We start from the raw sequence: 14,351 nt of genomic DNA on the forward strand, positions 1-14,351 counted from the left end.
TTCATCATATCCTCATTCAAATGACAATGTAATACCAAAGTTACAGGATGTAGCAGAATCGCAAAAAATGTCTGAAGAAAGTTTAGTTACAACAAAAACAGCTGCAGAATCCAATCATATCCTAATTACTGAACACGAACATTTATTCCAAGAGCAATTTAGCGTAGTTGAAAACTCTGAAAAAAGAAACCTTGCATTACGTTTAAAATCTTTTGAGTCTACTGAATTGCAAACCCAGGCACCTCTTAAAAATCACGGTGGCTCTAATCCTAATAAGCGTTTGTCACATATTCCTCATAATCATGATTCAGCACACCACAACATACAACGTGTACCTTCACAAAGTGAACAGGGCTTGGATATACTCCATTTAAATCCTGTGAAACAGAGAGATCTGAATGGTATAAGACACATTGACAGGAAAGATGCTCTTCCAACTGAAAACATAAATCATAAAGAAAAATTAACTACATCTGAAAAAGCAAGAGATAGTAAGGAAAAAAGCAAAAAAGATACTGATGATCAGAAAAAAACAGACTCCCAAAATATAAATGATAAAAATGGTGTCATGACAGAGGAAGTGGTGACTAGTATTTTTACAAAAACTTCACAGTTTCTTGGAAGTTTGTTTAGTAAAAATAATAATGGAGACTTTAGAAGAAATTCTGAGCACACAATTCCTGTCCTAGACCCAAATGAAAACAGGGAAGATATTAGGATAAACCAGATAAAGGTAGAATTTAATAACGTGCAAAGGAGAGAGGCTGAGTTAAAGGAAAATGAATCTGAACAAGAGAAAGACACGGTTCAGGTGGCTAAAGCTACAAGGAAAACAAGGAAAGAAAGCCAAAGATTAACTGAAGGGGACACAGATATATCCAACCCATTCATTGCATACCAACAGCTTTATTCAAAATTGTCTCAGGAAGTGAAGCAACCTTTAAAGAGACTATGTGAAAAAAACAAACTCTTGGTGCTAGAACAACAGTTTAAAAAAGTTCAGCATGATATCACTACTTTTACATGTGAAGACAATTTCATGCAGAAGAAACAAGTGACTGGCTCTGTGGAAGAGGAACATAATCTGGACATTGGCTATGAGAAATGTATAAAGGAAAAAATGAATTTTCTTCCAGAGCTACAAGATCTTCTATCAGCCATCAGAACAAAGTGTGAAGCCCAAAATGCAGAATCAGGTACTGGACTACTGCTTTACCTATTAAAGGTGATAAAACAAGAACAATATTTGCTTTGTGTGATAAAAATGTAAAACAGGTGTGACACTGTCCACTTTTAGTGGTTTAAAATCAACACTAGTGAATTTAGCTACTAGCTCTTAATAGGTGATTATAGTGTAGCTATTTAACACTTTCTTTGAGGAATATATAACTCCCTTATGCCATACTACTTATAGGTTATGGACACCTTGATGTAATATAAAATATATGGACATGAGTAAAGTACTTGTAAAAATCAATGGTCAAGCCAGCAGAAAACCATCTAAAATTGTTAAGAGAGAAAGAGTTCACAATTATTCCAGAGATAGTTCCTCTTCCATAGGTTCTCTGGCCTGATCCAAAGCTCATTGAAGTTAATGAGAGTCTTTCCATTTACTTCAATGGACATTAGACTGGGCTATCTGTTGTTATACTTCACACCACAGCCTGTTATTTTACTCTGGTGAGTAAGTCCATTTATTTCAAAAGTCAGACTTAAGACTACCGTACCATGATTTTTTTTTGTAATCAATCCCATTGTAATTAAACTCTTGATGCCACTGCATATTTTGGTTCCAGTATTCATTGATGGCATCATAAAGTACAAAAATGTATCATATTTGTGTGACTAGTGTCACCAGGAGCGGCGCCAGGGTTTTTGGCGCCCTAGGCGGGGGTCCTTCCGTGCTTCCGGTCATTGGCGGCAATTCTGCGGCGAGGGGGTCCTTCCGTGCTCCCGGTCTTCGGGGCACTTCAGTGGCGGGTCCCGGAGCGAGTGAAGGACCCGCTGCAGAATTGCCGACAACGACCCAGAGTGCGGAAGGACCCCCCACCGCCGAATTGCTGCCCTCCCAAATCCTGGTGCCTTAGGCAACCGCCTAGGTCACCTAAATGGAAGCGCCGGCCCTGAGTGTCACCATCGTTTAAATTATCAGAGGGGTAGCCGTGTTAGTCTGGATCTGTAAAAGCAGCAAAGAGTCCTGTGGCACCTTATAGACTAACAGACGTTTTGGAGCATGAGCTTTTGTGGGTGAATACCCGCTTCGTCGGATGCATCTGACGAAGTGGGTATTCACCCATGAAAGCCTATGCTCCAAAACGTCTGTTAGTCTATAAGGTGCCACAGGACTCTTTGCATCATTTAAATTATCATTCTCACAATGTAAGTAAAATAGGAATGTAGTTGGTAATGTAGTTTTTCTAATGGGAAAAATTTATCCCTGGTATAAATCTACTGAAGCCAGTGAAGTTATACCAGAAGTGAATTTGGCACAAAGGATTAAGTATTCTAAATCATCTGAAATTATGCCCACAGTTTAACACCTACAATATTTCTCAGTCAACAGTGCATACAAACTGGGTAGTTAAAGATATATAACTACATATATACACAAATCTAAAGGTTTGGGTTGCATAAAAACCTAGGCATAACATGGACATAGGCATGTGTAGTTTCAGTAGCCAAACTGAGACTTTGAAAATATGGCCCAGTTAGGGTATTTTCTAATAAATAAAATTTTTGCATTAACAGATTTAATTTTAATTAATTGTGACCCTTTTTCTCTAACATTGCGAATTCTTCTTAGTTCATTAAATGTAACTAATTGTGACTTTATTGTATCTTTATATAGTAGCTGTACTTCTAGAGCTGCCACGAAAAAATAATTAATACTTATTTCCTTTTTGTGGCTGGAAACATTTTGTTTTCTGAAGCCTTCTGCTTGTTTAGTCTAAATCACTGAACTAATTGAAGAAATCAAAACTTAGGATGGCACAGATAACTCCAGTAGTTTTTGCTCTGTCATCATATATCTGTATATATGCAGAGTGGTGACATACAATAATTTCCCAACTGCTGCTCAAGATTATGAAATTTTCCACAACATTGAGTTCATCTCATATAGTAGCATTTTTTGTTAATTGTCTGAGCTCTTGTAATACTCTTCTATATGTGCAGCTGCTGTGTGCTTCCATTCATTACTCACAGACAAACATGTCTACATAGTTCTTTGTGCATATAACATTTGCAAGGAAATTTTTTTAGTTTATGGAAAGCTGATCATCTTTAGTCCTGTATGAATTATTTTTTTCCTGGCTATTACAGTTCTCTTACTTGAGTTTTCCTCTCACATATCTGAACATGATTTCATAAAGACACCTGGCAACTCTGGAAGAGTACTCCGATCAGTACTGATCAAAGACAAAACATAATTTTTTCTAAATAATGAACTATATTCTGGCCTTAATTACATCTGGGCCACACAAATTCTTCTTTGAGTGCTTGCTCATGTCGAATCCATTTTAGGTGTGTGCGTGCCCACATGCATGGTTGTTGCAGATTTTTGCCTTAAAGGTATCCTTAGGGTCGGAAGTGGCACCCGTATGAGTGCCGCCCTCATGCACTGGTATATCAGGTACCACCAACCCTATGCCCTCTCAATTTCTTCTTACTGCCAATGATGGTTAGTCGGAGCAGCTTCCCGGTTTTTTGTCTACTGACTTTGGGCCTGAGTTTTGTTTATAGTAGTTAGTGTTAAGTGTAGTTAATACACCTCTACCTCAATATAACGCTGTCCTCGGGAGCCAAAAAATCTTACCGCGTTATAGGTGAAACCGTGTTATATCGAACTTGATTTGATCCGCCGGAGCGCGTAGCCCTGCCCCCCTGGAGCACTGCTTTACCGCGTTATATCCAAATTTGTGTTGTATTGGGTGGTGTTATATCAGGGTAGAGGTGTAGTTAGCAGTTAGGGTCCCAACAGGGACTTTGCCCCAGGCGGGGCATGCCCTGGTCTTCCAGGGTTTAAGCCCTGTGCAGACTACAACAGGCCTATACCTGTAAGTGACCCCTATAGCAGCTGCCTCAAGTACTTAGGGGAGTCACATGTTAGAGCAGGAATGGGCAAACATTTTGGCCTGAGGGCCACATCTGGGTATGGAAAGTGTATGGCGGGCCATGAATGCTCACAAAATTAACAATTCAGAGGTAAACTCTATTTAATAAAGATACATTTTAGTGGAAATAAACATAAAACCTTGAGGGTGGGGCCATAGGAGACCAGGAGGGTCTGGGCTGTGGTGACTGGTGGATGAGGAGTGAGGCGAGTCTCTTGGAGGAGCGGTGCCTCAGGGACTGGTCGATGAAGAAGCTCCTAATTGGACTTGATTGGGGCAGTATCCTGCAAAGCTGCTGGGTTTGATCATTGGGTAGTTTGGGCAGATGCTGGTGCAAGGAGGCTGGTGCTTCGAGGACTGGGTGAGCTGCCATGTAGAGGCGGGGTTCTGATCCCAGAAACAGCGCAGTTAAGTCTGGGTAAGCAGTGCCAATCGTGCCTGTGCAGTGTGGCTCTGCTTGCAGGAAGATGGTGCTCATCAAGGAATTGTGAGTCGGGGGCTAGGGAGCACCACCCTGCTCCCCAGTGGGAGCTTGAGGGCTAGATTAAAAGGTCTGATGGTCTGGACGTGGCCTGCGGGCCATAGTTTGCCCACCCCTACGTTAGATACAAGTGCCGAATTTGTAAAAACTTGCAACCCTTCATGCAAAAGGAGCGGGATATTCAGCTACAGGCTCTCCTCATGGAGTCCACCCTGCATCCGGCCTCTGTGCAGCCCTGCTAGGACTCACCAAATACCTTGTCCTTGGTGCACGGTGCGGTCCCGGCACCAGGCTCTGCCCAGCACCATCTCCCATCACTGGTGCCCAAAAAGAAGACTAAAAAGTATGGCTCCCCGGCACTGAGCAAAAAGGGGCATAGGCCATTGGGCAAAACACCCACTTCAGGCCTCCTGGCCACTCCGGAGCTGCATGCTAGCACCTCCCCAGGCAGGCCCTTAGCCCTGTGAAAGGTCCACCACCGATTCCCAGGAGCGATGTGGAACCAAAACCCTGGCAGCACCGATGCCTTCACAGGCTCCCCCAGCACCAAGAGAGTACAGGCCTCTGCCCACACCGCTGATGCAGCATGTGCCCAGGAACCAGCAAAGGCTGCCAACGAGGGCAAGCCAGCTGCTAAGACCCCTCAGGGGGCAGTGGAGTGCTGCTGATCCCCCAAGACAAAGCAGCACTCTCCACCTCCACGCTGCAAGTCACTGGAATTGTGCCATGTTCACAGTCACCACCATCTTGACGCGGATTTCCTAGAGTAAGAAGCCAGGTTTCATTCTACCGACACCACTTGCCCTCCTGCCAATCGTCCTGTAGGTGCAGGTCCTGGTAGCCTGCATCATGGGAGCACTCCCCGTCGCATCTCCGGTCCCCCTGGCACCAGCACCAGTCCCCTCATTACCAGCACTGATCACCTCGCTTTGGGCATCGGTCTCCAAAGGCAACAGTCAGAAAGCAGACCCAGGCATCAACGGCCCCACTGTGGTCACCGGAAGGGGATTCCTCCAGCTTGGAAATCCAGTTCAGCCCCTCACCTAGACTGCACCAGCATGAATGGGGACCTGAGGCTGTGTTGACGTTGACAGCGCCAACTTGGCAGCATGGCCAGTGGCTGGTGCAATGGCCTTATTGAGGTGTGTGGGTAATGCCAGTTGTGGTGATGCCCCCTTCTCACTGCTCATCAGTCTCTGCCTCGAAGCAACAGCTGGCGGCACTGATGGCAGCAGGCTCAGTGCACGAGGCACACTTGGTGGCCGAGGCAGACGGAACTGCGCCCACCCCTAAGCCTCCCTCCCCTGTGGGGGAAGAGGCCCTGGAACTTCCCCTGGTGGTGCAGTCATTATCCTCATCCCCGGATGAGTCAGTTGTGGGACCCTCGAGGGCCAGCCCGATAGACGATTTAAAGTAACACCAGGCCCTGTTGCATCGGGTGGCCAAGAGCTTGGGCCTGGAAGTGGAGGAAATGGCTGAGAAGGTGGACACCTTGTTTAATCTCCTGTCAGCCTCTACCCCAACCCGTGTTAGACTACCCATGCGTGATGGTGTCCTTAAGATTGCCAAGGGTCTCTGGCAAACTCCTTCCTCCATTCTTCCCGTCTCAAAGAGGGACAAAAAGAAGTATTTTGTCCCGGCCAAGGGGTCTGAGTCTGATATACCAGTGCATGAATGTGGCACTCAAGGGGGCGCCACTGCTGACCCTACAGATACCGCTAAGGCAAATAATTATGACAATTGTGCATGTGGGTGTGCACACACCTAGAATGGAATGGACATGAGGAACACACCGTGAAGAACAACAGTTCCGAAAGGTAGGTAACCATATTTTTTTGCCTGCAGTTACATCCATGCAACCCCATTCTGAGACCAGAATTTGGCCCAATATATTTTAGAATATAGATTTACAGTGATATAATACACATTATGTAAATAGAACCCTATCCTGAAAGTGTTCTTGTATTCCTACCAGGTCACTTATTATATTTTCTTGTTACATGGTGACATCAGAAGAATAACCCTTTAAATCAGTTGTTCATTTGTTTAGGGGTTTGGTTTGGGTTTTTTTTCGGGGGAGGAGGATTCCTTTTTTTGGCAGTTACCAATGAGAGTCTGACTTTGAAAATGAGGAGGAATTCAGAAACCAAATTAGTAACATAGTGGGAAATAATCTTACAAAATTTCACATGCAGAAAATATTCTTGATGAGGAGGCTGAAAATAAACATGATTCCTCTTCACAATTGTTTCCAGATATATCTGATGAGAGAAAAATATCAGACAAAGCTCCAAAAGAAGATCATCACAGGCATACAGCTTTGTATAAAGAACGTAACAGTGGTCAACGTTCAAAAGCAGTAACAATTGCTGCAGTGAATGCTCAGAAGAAAATGTACAATTCAGCGAAAAATGTTCAGTTAGATGCTAAAAAACCTTTATCACAGATCTTTTTCCTGATTCAAAACTACATTCCCAATAATGGTAAGTGTGAAGTTGTTTGATCTGAAAAGAAGATTGCAATCTTAAAAAAAATAAAAATAAAAAATGGAGCTATTAACAAGATAACTTGATAATGCAAAACATTTTCTTTCCTTATAAATTAACAGAAGAAGACTGGATATATCAGATTCTCCTGCATTTTGATGGTCTTGACGTTGGTGACTTTGTAAAATCTGTATTTTCAGCAATGGCAACTGTTAGCAAAAAGGTAAGATTTTGTTTCTTTAATATTTTAACATCATCAGAGGGAAATTGAGCCCAATTCTGCTGTTGGTTACATTCTGCAACTCATCTGGAGTTGGAGCTGGAACTGATAGCAAAATTGGGGTAGGTATCTTCAGTGTGGGCTCTGTTTTTATGTTGAGGAAGCATTTAAGAAGACCAGAATTTCAAACTTGGCCACAGGGAGACCTGATGCCCAACTGGTGAGGGGAGGGGGCAGGAAATGCCACATTATCTGCTGTTTTCTTTGGCCTCTTGCTGCTCCCATTGCCTCTGCAGAGTCCTCCCTTGTGCATTTAGTACGTTCAAATGTGTGTTTATAGAACAGCCAAGAAAATACACTTGTCATACACATCAGCATCTTTTATCTATTTTTTTAAAGGAAACCCATGGCCTGCTTCTGCTCTCATGGAACTAATTGGCAGAATTCCATTTGATTTAAATGAAAGCTGGGTTGGGCCTGGAATAAAAAAATAAAATAAAATAAAATAAAATAAAAAGGTACTGCAAACTTTTAATCGTGATTTTACGCATACAGTACCAGAATCAAGAAATTTAAACTTTTGGTTCCCACAGCAACATAACATGGTCCTCTTGTGAACATATTCAATTTACAAAATTTAGTACAATATATAAAAGAATATAAAATGTGAGGCACAGTGGGTGTAGGAACTCTTATTTTGTATTTGCTGCAAAATCTACAAATGTAAAATCTCCATCAGCAAGTTGTGTTATCATACATTTTGTTTTCTTCTTTCAATATATAGATTAAATCAACTGTTTTCAAACTGTGGTAGAAGTACAACTGAAGGTACACTGGCCACAGTTAGATGCTGTACAAGATGATTTTAAAAAATTAGTCTTTATAACCCCTCAGTAAAACGTGCAGTCAGGCAGAAAAGACAAGCTGGGAAGAGGCATCTGCAGTGCAGCTTCCTGACACTGAGGCCAGTATGTCCCCATGCAGCTAGACTTGGGAGTTGGCTCAGTCTCCTCCCTGCATGGACACCCTCCTAATCCTCTGTCAGTTGGCGTGGGGGACAGGCAGGGAGGCACCCATCACCCACCAGCAGCAGCAGCAGCAGCTTGTGCTGCTTCTCCTCTGGGGAGGGAAGGGGGAAGAGAGGCCAGAGGTGGTTGAGGGGGGCACAAAGGGGACATTCGTTGGGGGAAATGGAAACCATGAACAGGGGAGGCATCTTGGAGGGGGACTTTGGGGAGCTTGGGAGAGCTGGGGAAGGGGTGGGACAGGGAGGAGTTTGGAGAGGGGTACCATGGGGGCAAGGGGGCAGCAGGTACAGGGAGAGACATGGAGATGTTGGGTCTTCGGAGAGGGAGGGAATGAGGAATTGGGGGACAGGTTAAGGAGGGCTGGGGAGTGGTGACAGGTCCACGGGGTCCTTGCAGAGAGAGAGAATGGGGGCACAGTGAGGAAGAGGTAATCTGGGGGCTACAGATAGAAGAGGGAATTTGCTTGGGAGTTGGTACAGGGTAGACTTTGTGGAGCTGATGAGGGAGGCTCTGGGAACAGAGAAATCTTGTGGAGCGAGAGAAGGGCACCGATACAGAGAGGAGTGTTGGGAAGGGGAGATGTGAGGAATGAGTACAGGTTGTGCCTTGCGGTGGGGGGACTGGTACTGGAGGGAACAAATACAAGTGAGAGCCCTTGGGGAGATGGAACATGGGAGAAGCAAAGGGGATTGGGGAAAGGGAAGAAAGAAAGTATGGGAGAAATTTGCTGTGGTGGAGATGGAGGGAGAAGAGAAGGAGAGTAGAGGGGGAGACTTGGGGGAAGGAAGGTCTGAGAGTAAGGGAAGGCTGTGAGCGTGGTAAGTGAAGGGAGCTGTAGTGCAAGAATCTAAAAATAGCAGGGAAGGTGGGGCAGAAACTGGGTGGGAAAGGCTTGAAAAGGGAAGGTGAGAAGGGGCAGGCAGACATGGGGTACTCAGAGAGGGATGTCTGGGAGAAACAAAGCAAAGGGGTGAAGACAGGGATAACTGAAGGGATGGGAAAGGGTATTTGGAGAGCCAGAGGAAGACAGAGGATGTGGGAATTTGACAAGTAAAGGGAGAATATTATGGATTGAAAGATAAATGGGATGGGGTGGGGCGGGGCAAAGTAAGGAGGACATCATGGATGTAAATTTCTAAGAAACCTTGGTGTCAAAGGGGTGTTGAGGAAGGCAGAGACATTGGAACTCTTGAGGCACAAATACGAGAAGTATATCTGAAGAGGTCATATGCCAAGAAATTTTGAGGTTCAGATGTGGTATAATCAAGGTCTTAAAGTTTGAGACACACTGGGATTAATTACATGCTTATAATTTATCCCCGTATGTTCTGGCAAATACATGAACCATGAGAGAGAAACATGAATAATTTGTTTTCTGTAGAAATTAAGACTTTAATGGCTAATGGGGATACATAGAGTATTCACGCTTTACAGGCTACGTTAAAATTCAAATTTTTATTGTTCACTACAAATAAAATTGCTACTTTAAAATTCCCATGTAGATCATTAGGTACCAACAACTACCTTCTATTGCATTTTTCCTTCCTCTTAGATTTTCACAGTAAAAGATGCAAATTGTATATGTTGCTGCATACAAAGAATGACTGAGTCAAACTTTATAAAAGCTGGGATTTACAAACATAATTATAATGAAAAGAATTCCAATGGAATATAGAAATCAAGTTACAGAAATAATGAAATAAATACAAGTACAATGCCACGTAGCTAGGATATGGCTTATCAATGTTTTCTGCAGCCTCTGTGTTTCAGTGTGTAATACCTACACGATATTATAGGCCCACAATATGGTCAGTTTTTTAAAAGGTGTACTTTACCTTTTATAAAAAAATAAATAATGTATATATTAGACTTCCTAATATAACATTTCTTTTTATTGGAATTTAAAAAACACGTAGTGCCAATTAATTTATATTTACAAAAGAAAGGAGACATGATGTGCCATGAAATGAGAAACTTTGTTGTTAGTCATTAATCCACCTCTGCCCCCCCTCCTTTGACTGCAGAAATGTCAAAACAGGATCTCTCCATTTGGAAACATACCAGTGCAGGATGTCTCTCTGACTGGATCATGAACTTTCCTTAAGAAACCAGGGATATTGTTATGCTCATAGTTTTTATAGAAATGTTTGTCATGTGATTACAATATTTGATTCACAAATGGAAACATCCAAAACAAAGGAAGGGGTAAGTTTCTGTACAAGTAGTTAAAGTCTAGCTAAGAAGAGATTGGTTCTGTATCCACTGAGTACAACACGGTACATGTCAAAATGGAATGATTGTGAGATTGCCATGGAAATACTTCTAAACCTGTACTGTTGTGTGATGATTTCTCCTTTGTTTCTTTAATTACTTTCTGTCATGTTTTTATTCTGAATTGTATCTCTTTAAATGTTTGAAAGGTGAGTGGGATATACTAGTTTGTGAGGAAAGGATTCTGTTTACATTGTAAGTTATAAATACCAAGACAACTGTATTCAAACATTTCCACCTGAAACAGCAGTTTCCAACAACCTCTGGAGTTAAGTGTAGAATTTCTAACATCTGCCTATGAAGGGCTCTTCGCACTAGTGTGATATTTTAACAGTCCAAGGTCAGCATTTGGTAGAGTTTAGCTCCATTAGGATATGGGTATGATAAGTGTTTGAAGATGTGCAGTAACTCTGTTGGAAAGGAAATATTTTCAGAATGGGGTGTTCAAATTGGGTCCCTCCATTTCTCTTTTATTTTTTTCTTAATCCTCACACTATATTTGCTTAGTTTAATTATTGTTTCCCCCACACACCCCTGATTTTTTCCCTTTCTTTTCTGCTTCCTGTATATAAAGTTGCTGTAGGCATTGGGAGAGAATATTCTCCCCAAACTCTCATTGGCTGACACAGAGATTCATTTCCTGAAGTTCAGCAGGCAAGATGGGTAACAACAGCTTGGATAAAGCAGGGTCTAGGCCTAGTTTTGCTTGTGAGGGAATACATTTGTGTGTAAAATGTTTAAACGACCAAATTTTAGGTTAGGCTAGCAGTCTAGTTAACAGTACATTGTGCCTCTAAACAGGATTTGAGCTCAAGTGCCTACCTTCTTAGGCTAGGAGCACTGTGGGGGGTTAAGTGCCTTTCAGTGCTCTCCAATGATTTATTTTAGAAGAGGCTAAATATTAGTTTGATAGGCTCTAAAGAGAACTGCATGTAGCCTTTCTAAGTTGGCCACTGGGATGTGGGGTTATTGACGATATTAGTGGGGAGAAAAAAAGACAGAGGGTAAGACCCTAAAACACCAATAAATATATAAATCTAACTCCCTTGGTCCCTGGAAGGAATTTATTATAGAACAAACTGCAAGTAACTGACATGAGCATCTTGTAAATGACTTAGTGAGTCACAAGGCATGGTGGCAATGCCCCCCCGTGACTTGAAGCGAAGACTTGTTACAGGTTGCTTGTGTGTCCCTGAAGCTGCCCAGCACAATCCTGCTAACATGACTTGTGCTACTCCAGGGCTGCCAGTCTCTTGCCCGGCCCCAAACGGGAGCACACGTTTGCATCTCCCCAGGAGCCTGCCCCCAGTGTTCCTAAAATGGAGGATAAAAAGACACCTCTCGTCTGACGTTCGGGGTGGCCCCCGGAGTCTGCAGGTCCTGACGTACTGGGTGTCCTTGTGGCCGTGCCCTGCCCCCGCCGGTGCGCACAATGGGCGGCGTGGGGGGGCACAGGCCGGCTGATGGGGAGAACGCAGTACCCAGCACTTGAGGCTCAATGGCAACCTCTGCCCCTCCCTTGTGTCACACAGTGGTGCCGCCGTCCCCTTCTTTCCCGTCCCCTTCTTTCTGGTCTAGCCGTGCATCCCCGCTGTCCCCTCGCAATGGTGCCGCCTGACTCCGCCTGTGCTTTTGGGACAGTGGTGCAGTCCCACTTGCTGAGCCGTGGTCTCGCTCCCCTCCCCTCTCCGGGGCGGTGGTACGGCCCGCTTGGTTGTCAGGCTGGCGCCGGCAGGAAGCTGCGTGGGTGTTGCTGGGGTTGTTGTGCCTGTTGCTGGCGATGGGCCATAAGCGCCGGTTGCCCCCTCGCCGCTACCTGCTGCCACCGCCGCCCAGAGTGTGAGCAGCCGCTGCCGCAGTAAGATGGCCGCCGGGGAGAGCCGGCAGGAGGCTCCGGAGGCTGCAGCCGCGGGCTTGTGGTTCGGCTTCCGAGAGACAGCGCAGCGCTTCTGCGGGCTGGCCCTGGAGCGAGCGCGGAGCGTGAGTGCGGGGCGGCGGCGGCAGCGAGCTTCCCGGCCCGGGGGGCTGGGGCTCTGCCCCCGTGGGGGTGTTCGGGGCTGGCCGTCTTCTGGGGCTGGGGAGTCAAGGGACCGGGCTGCTTTGCGGCCTTGTTCTCCTGGACCCTTCACTTGTGAAACTTCCCCAGGTTACGCTAAAAGCCGCCCAGGCAAGTCGGCCTTGGGGTTTTTGCTCTCAACAGGCACTGAGGTGCAAGGCGGGGATGTGTGTGATTTGTGACTCGCTGGAGATCTCTGAGGGTGGGAGGATTTTCGTAACACGAAAGCTGCTTCACTGCGATAAGCAACGTTAGTCTGTGCTTCAGTGACCCACTCACCAGAGCCTGGGTTTTGTCATTTACACGGAGCTAATCTGCTGCGAAACTGCTCGTTTGATATCTTACATTTTGCTAGAAAAGTCGAGTGTCTGGGTTGGGCCCAAATCGGCAAGCTTGCAGGACCCGGGATCATGATAATGTTTAGGGAGAATCAAGATGAAACGGGCCTAATAATGGAATGGAAATATAGTGAGGTTTGGTTGAGAGGAGGCATAGGGCATGTTAAATTCAAAGCATTTTTAATGTCTGTGAAATTAAGAAATATAGTCTCAAATATGGAAGGAAAACATGCTTATATTGTTCTTTTAATAGTATCAAAGGAGGCCTAATGATGCTCTTTCCAAGTCCAGACTGAGTACCTTTGCTTGGAAGTCTCAAAGCTTTAGACTGGTCAGCTTAGTGAATATAATATTATATACTAATAGTTGTATATGGAAAGGTGAGCTGCATTAAGCAGGTTGTTTTTTGTTTTGTTTAGAAAATAATGTATACATATCTATTTACAAATAACGTAGACCTCAGATCATGCAAATCACAATCCCTCACATGGTAAACTACATTGAACCATTACTTCTATTTTATAAAACATACTTATGCTATGTTTTAGTCAATCAGATAAATTATTTGCCTCTTTTTAGCTGTCACTATAAATTGTCCGTCAACTACGTGGTAAATGTGTTTTTTATTTTAATGCTGACACTTACGTTTACATACAAACTATCTCAAGAAGGACCTTTCCCTAAACAACAAGTTCAGAAGGAAAACTTGAAAAGCTGTATTTGTTCTAGTTCAACACACCATATGTCTTCGGTTATATTATACACTGATTGCTAAATAAACAAAAGATTTTAAAACCAAATAAAAGGCTTCTGACAACATTTGCTACTTCTCAGGGTTTTGAAAAAGTAAATACACAGAGTCTTATAGTCTCACAGTTGACTCAGTAAACAATAAGTAATATCTGCATTTGTCAAAAATAACAGGTAATCTGTCCCTTTTTTAACCACTCAGACTTTGCTGCTTGATTTTTTTTTTATTTTTTTTTTTTTTTTAAGGTTGTGGCAGCATTGCCTGAAGATATGAGACCTGGTCCTGATCTTTATGGTTTCCCATGGGAAATAGTGATTTGTGCTGCAGTTGTTGGAGTTTTTACAGTCTTACTGTTTCTATGTAGAAGTTATCAATCAGTAAGTATCCAAAATAACGTACAGACGTATGTAGATGGTTTGCATTTTAAAAAAAATGGTTAAAATTGTCATTTCATGAGTTCGAACTTTTTAAGTGAAATAGGTGTCACACTGTCTGGACTGGTTCACAACTGTGAGTGCCTCACTCTCAGGGCAGACATCCTGAACTGGTCGTCTGTTCTATAATTAGATTTCAATAAACCAGTAACAAATATGAACTCCTGGATCACT

The 14,351-nt window shown here is 43.7% G+C and overlaps 1 protein-coding gene across 6 annotated transcripts in view; it reads left to right on the plus strand.

The window, feature by feature from the left end:
• Positions 1–14,351, plus strand: part of MIA2 (MIA SH3 domain ER export factor 2) — a 59,644-nt gene that overhangs the window by 8,681 nt on the left and 36,612 nt on the right. For 2 of the 6 annotated variants that reach the window (XM_032801999.2, XM_075065542.1), the window contains exons 5-7: positions 6,849–7,076; positions 7,202–7,302; positions 13,989–14,120. In XM_032801999.2, coding sequence (XP_032657890.1) covers positions 6,849–7,076; positions 7,202–7,302; positions 13,989–14,120 — 461 coding nt within the window. Of the gene's footprint in view, positions 1–971; positions 1,197–6,848; positions 7,077–7,201; positions 7,303–10,377; positions 10,533–12,229; positions 12,579–13,988; positions 14,147–14,351 lie in introns of those variants that run through there. The other 4 variants (XM_075065543.1, XM_075065541.1, XM_075065545.1 and 1 more) reach the window with 4 other exon arrangements.

This window comes from Chelonoidis abingdonii, chromosome 4, assembly GCF_003597395.2.
Source record: "Chelonoidis abingdonii isolate Lonesome George chromosome 4, CheloAbing_2.0, whole genome shotgun sequence".
NCBI classification, from domain to species: Eukaryota; Metazoa; Chordata; order Testudines; family Testudinidae; genus Chelonoidis; species Chelonoidis abingdonii.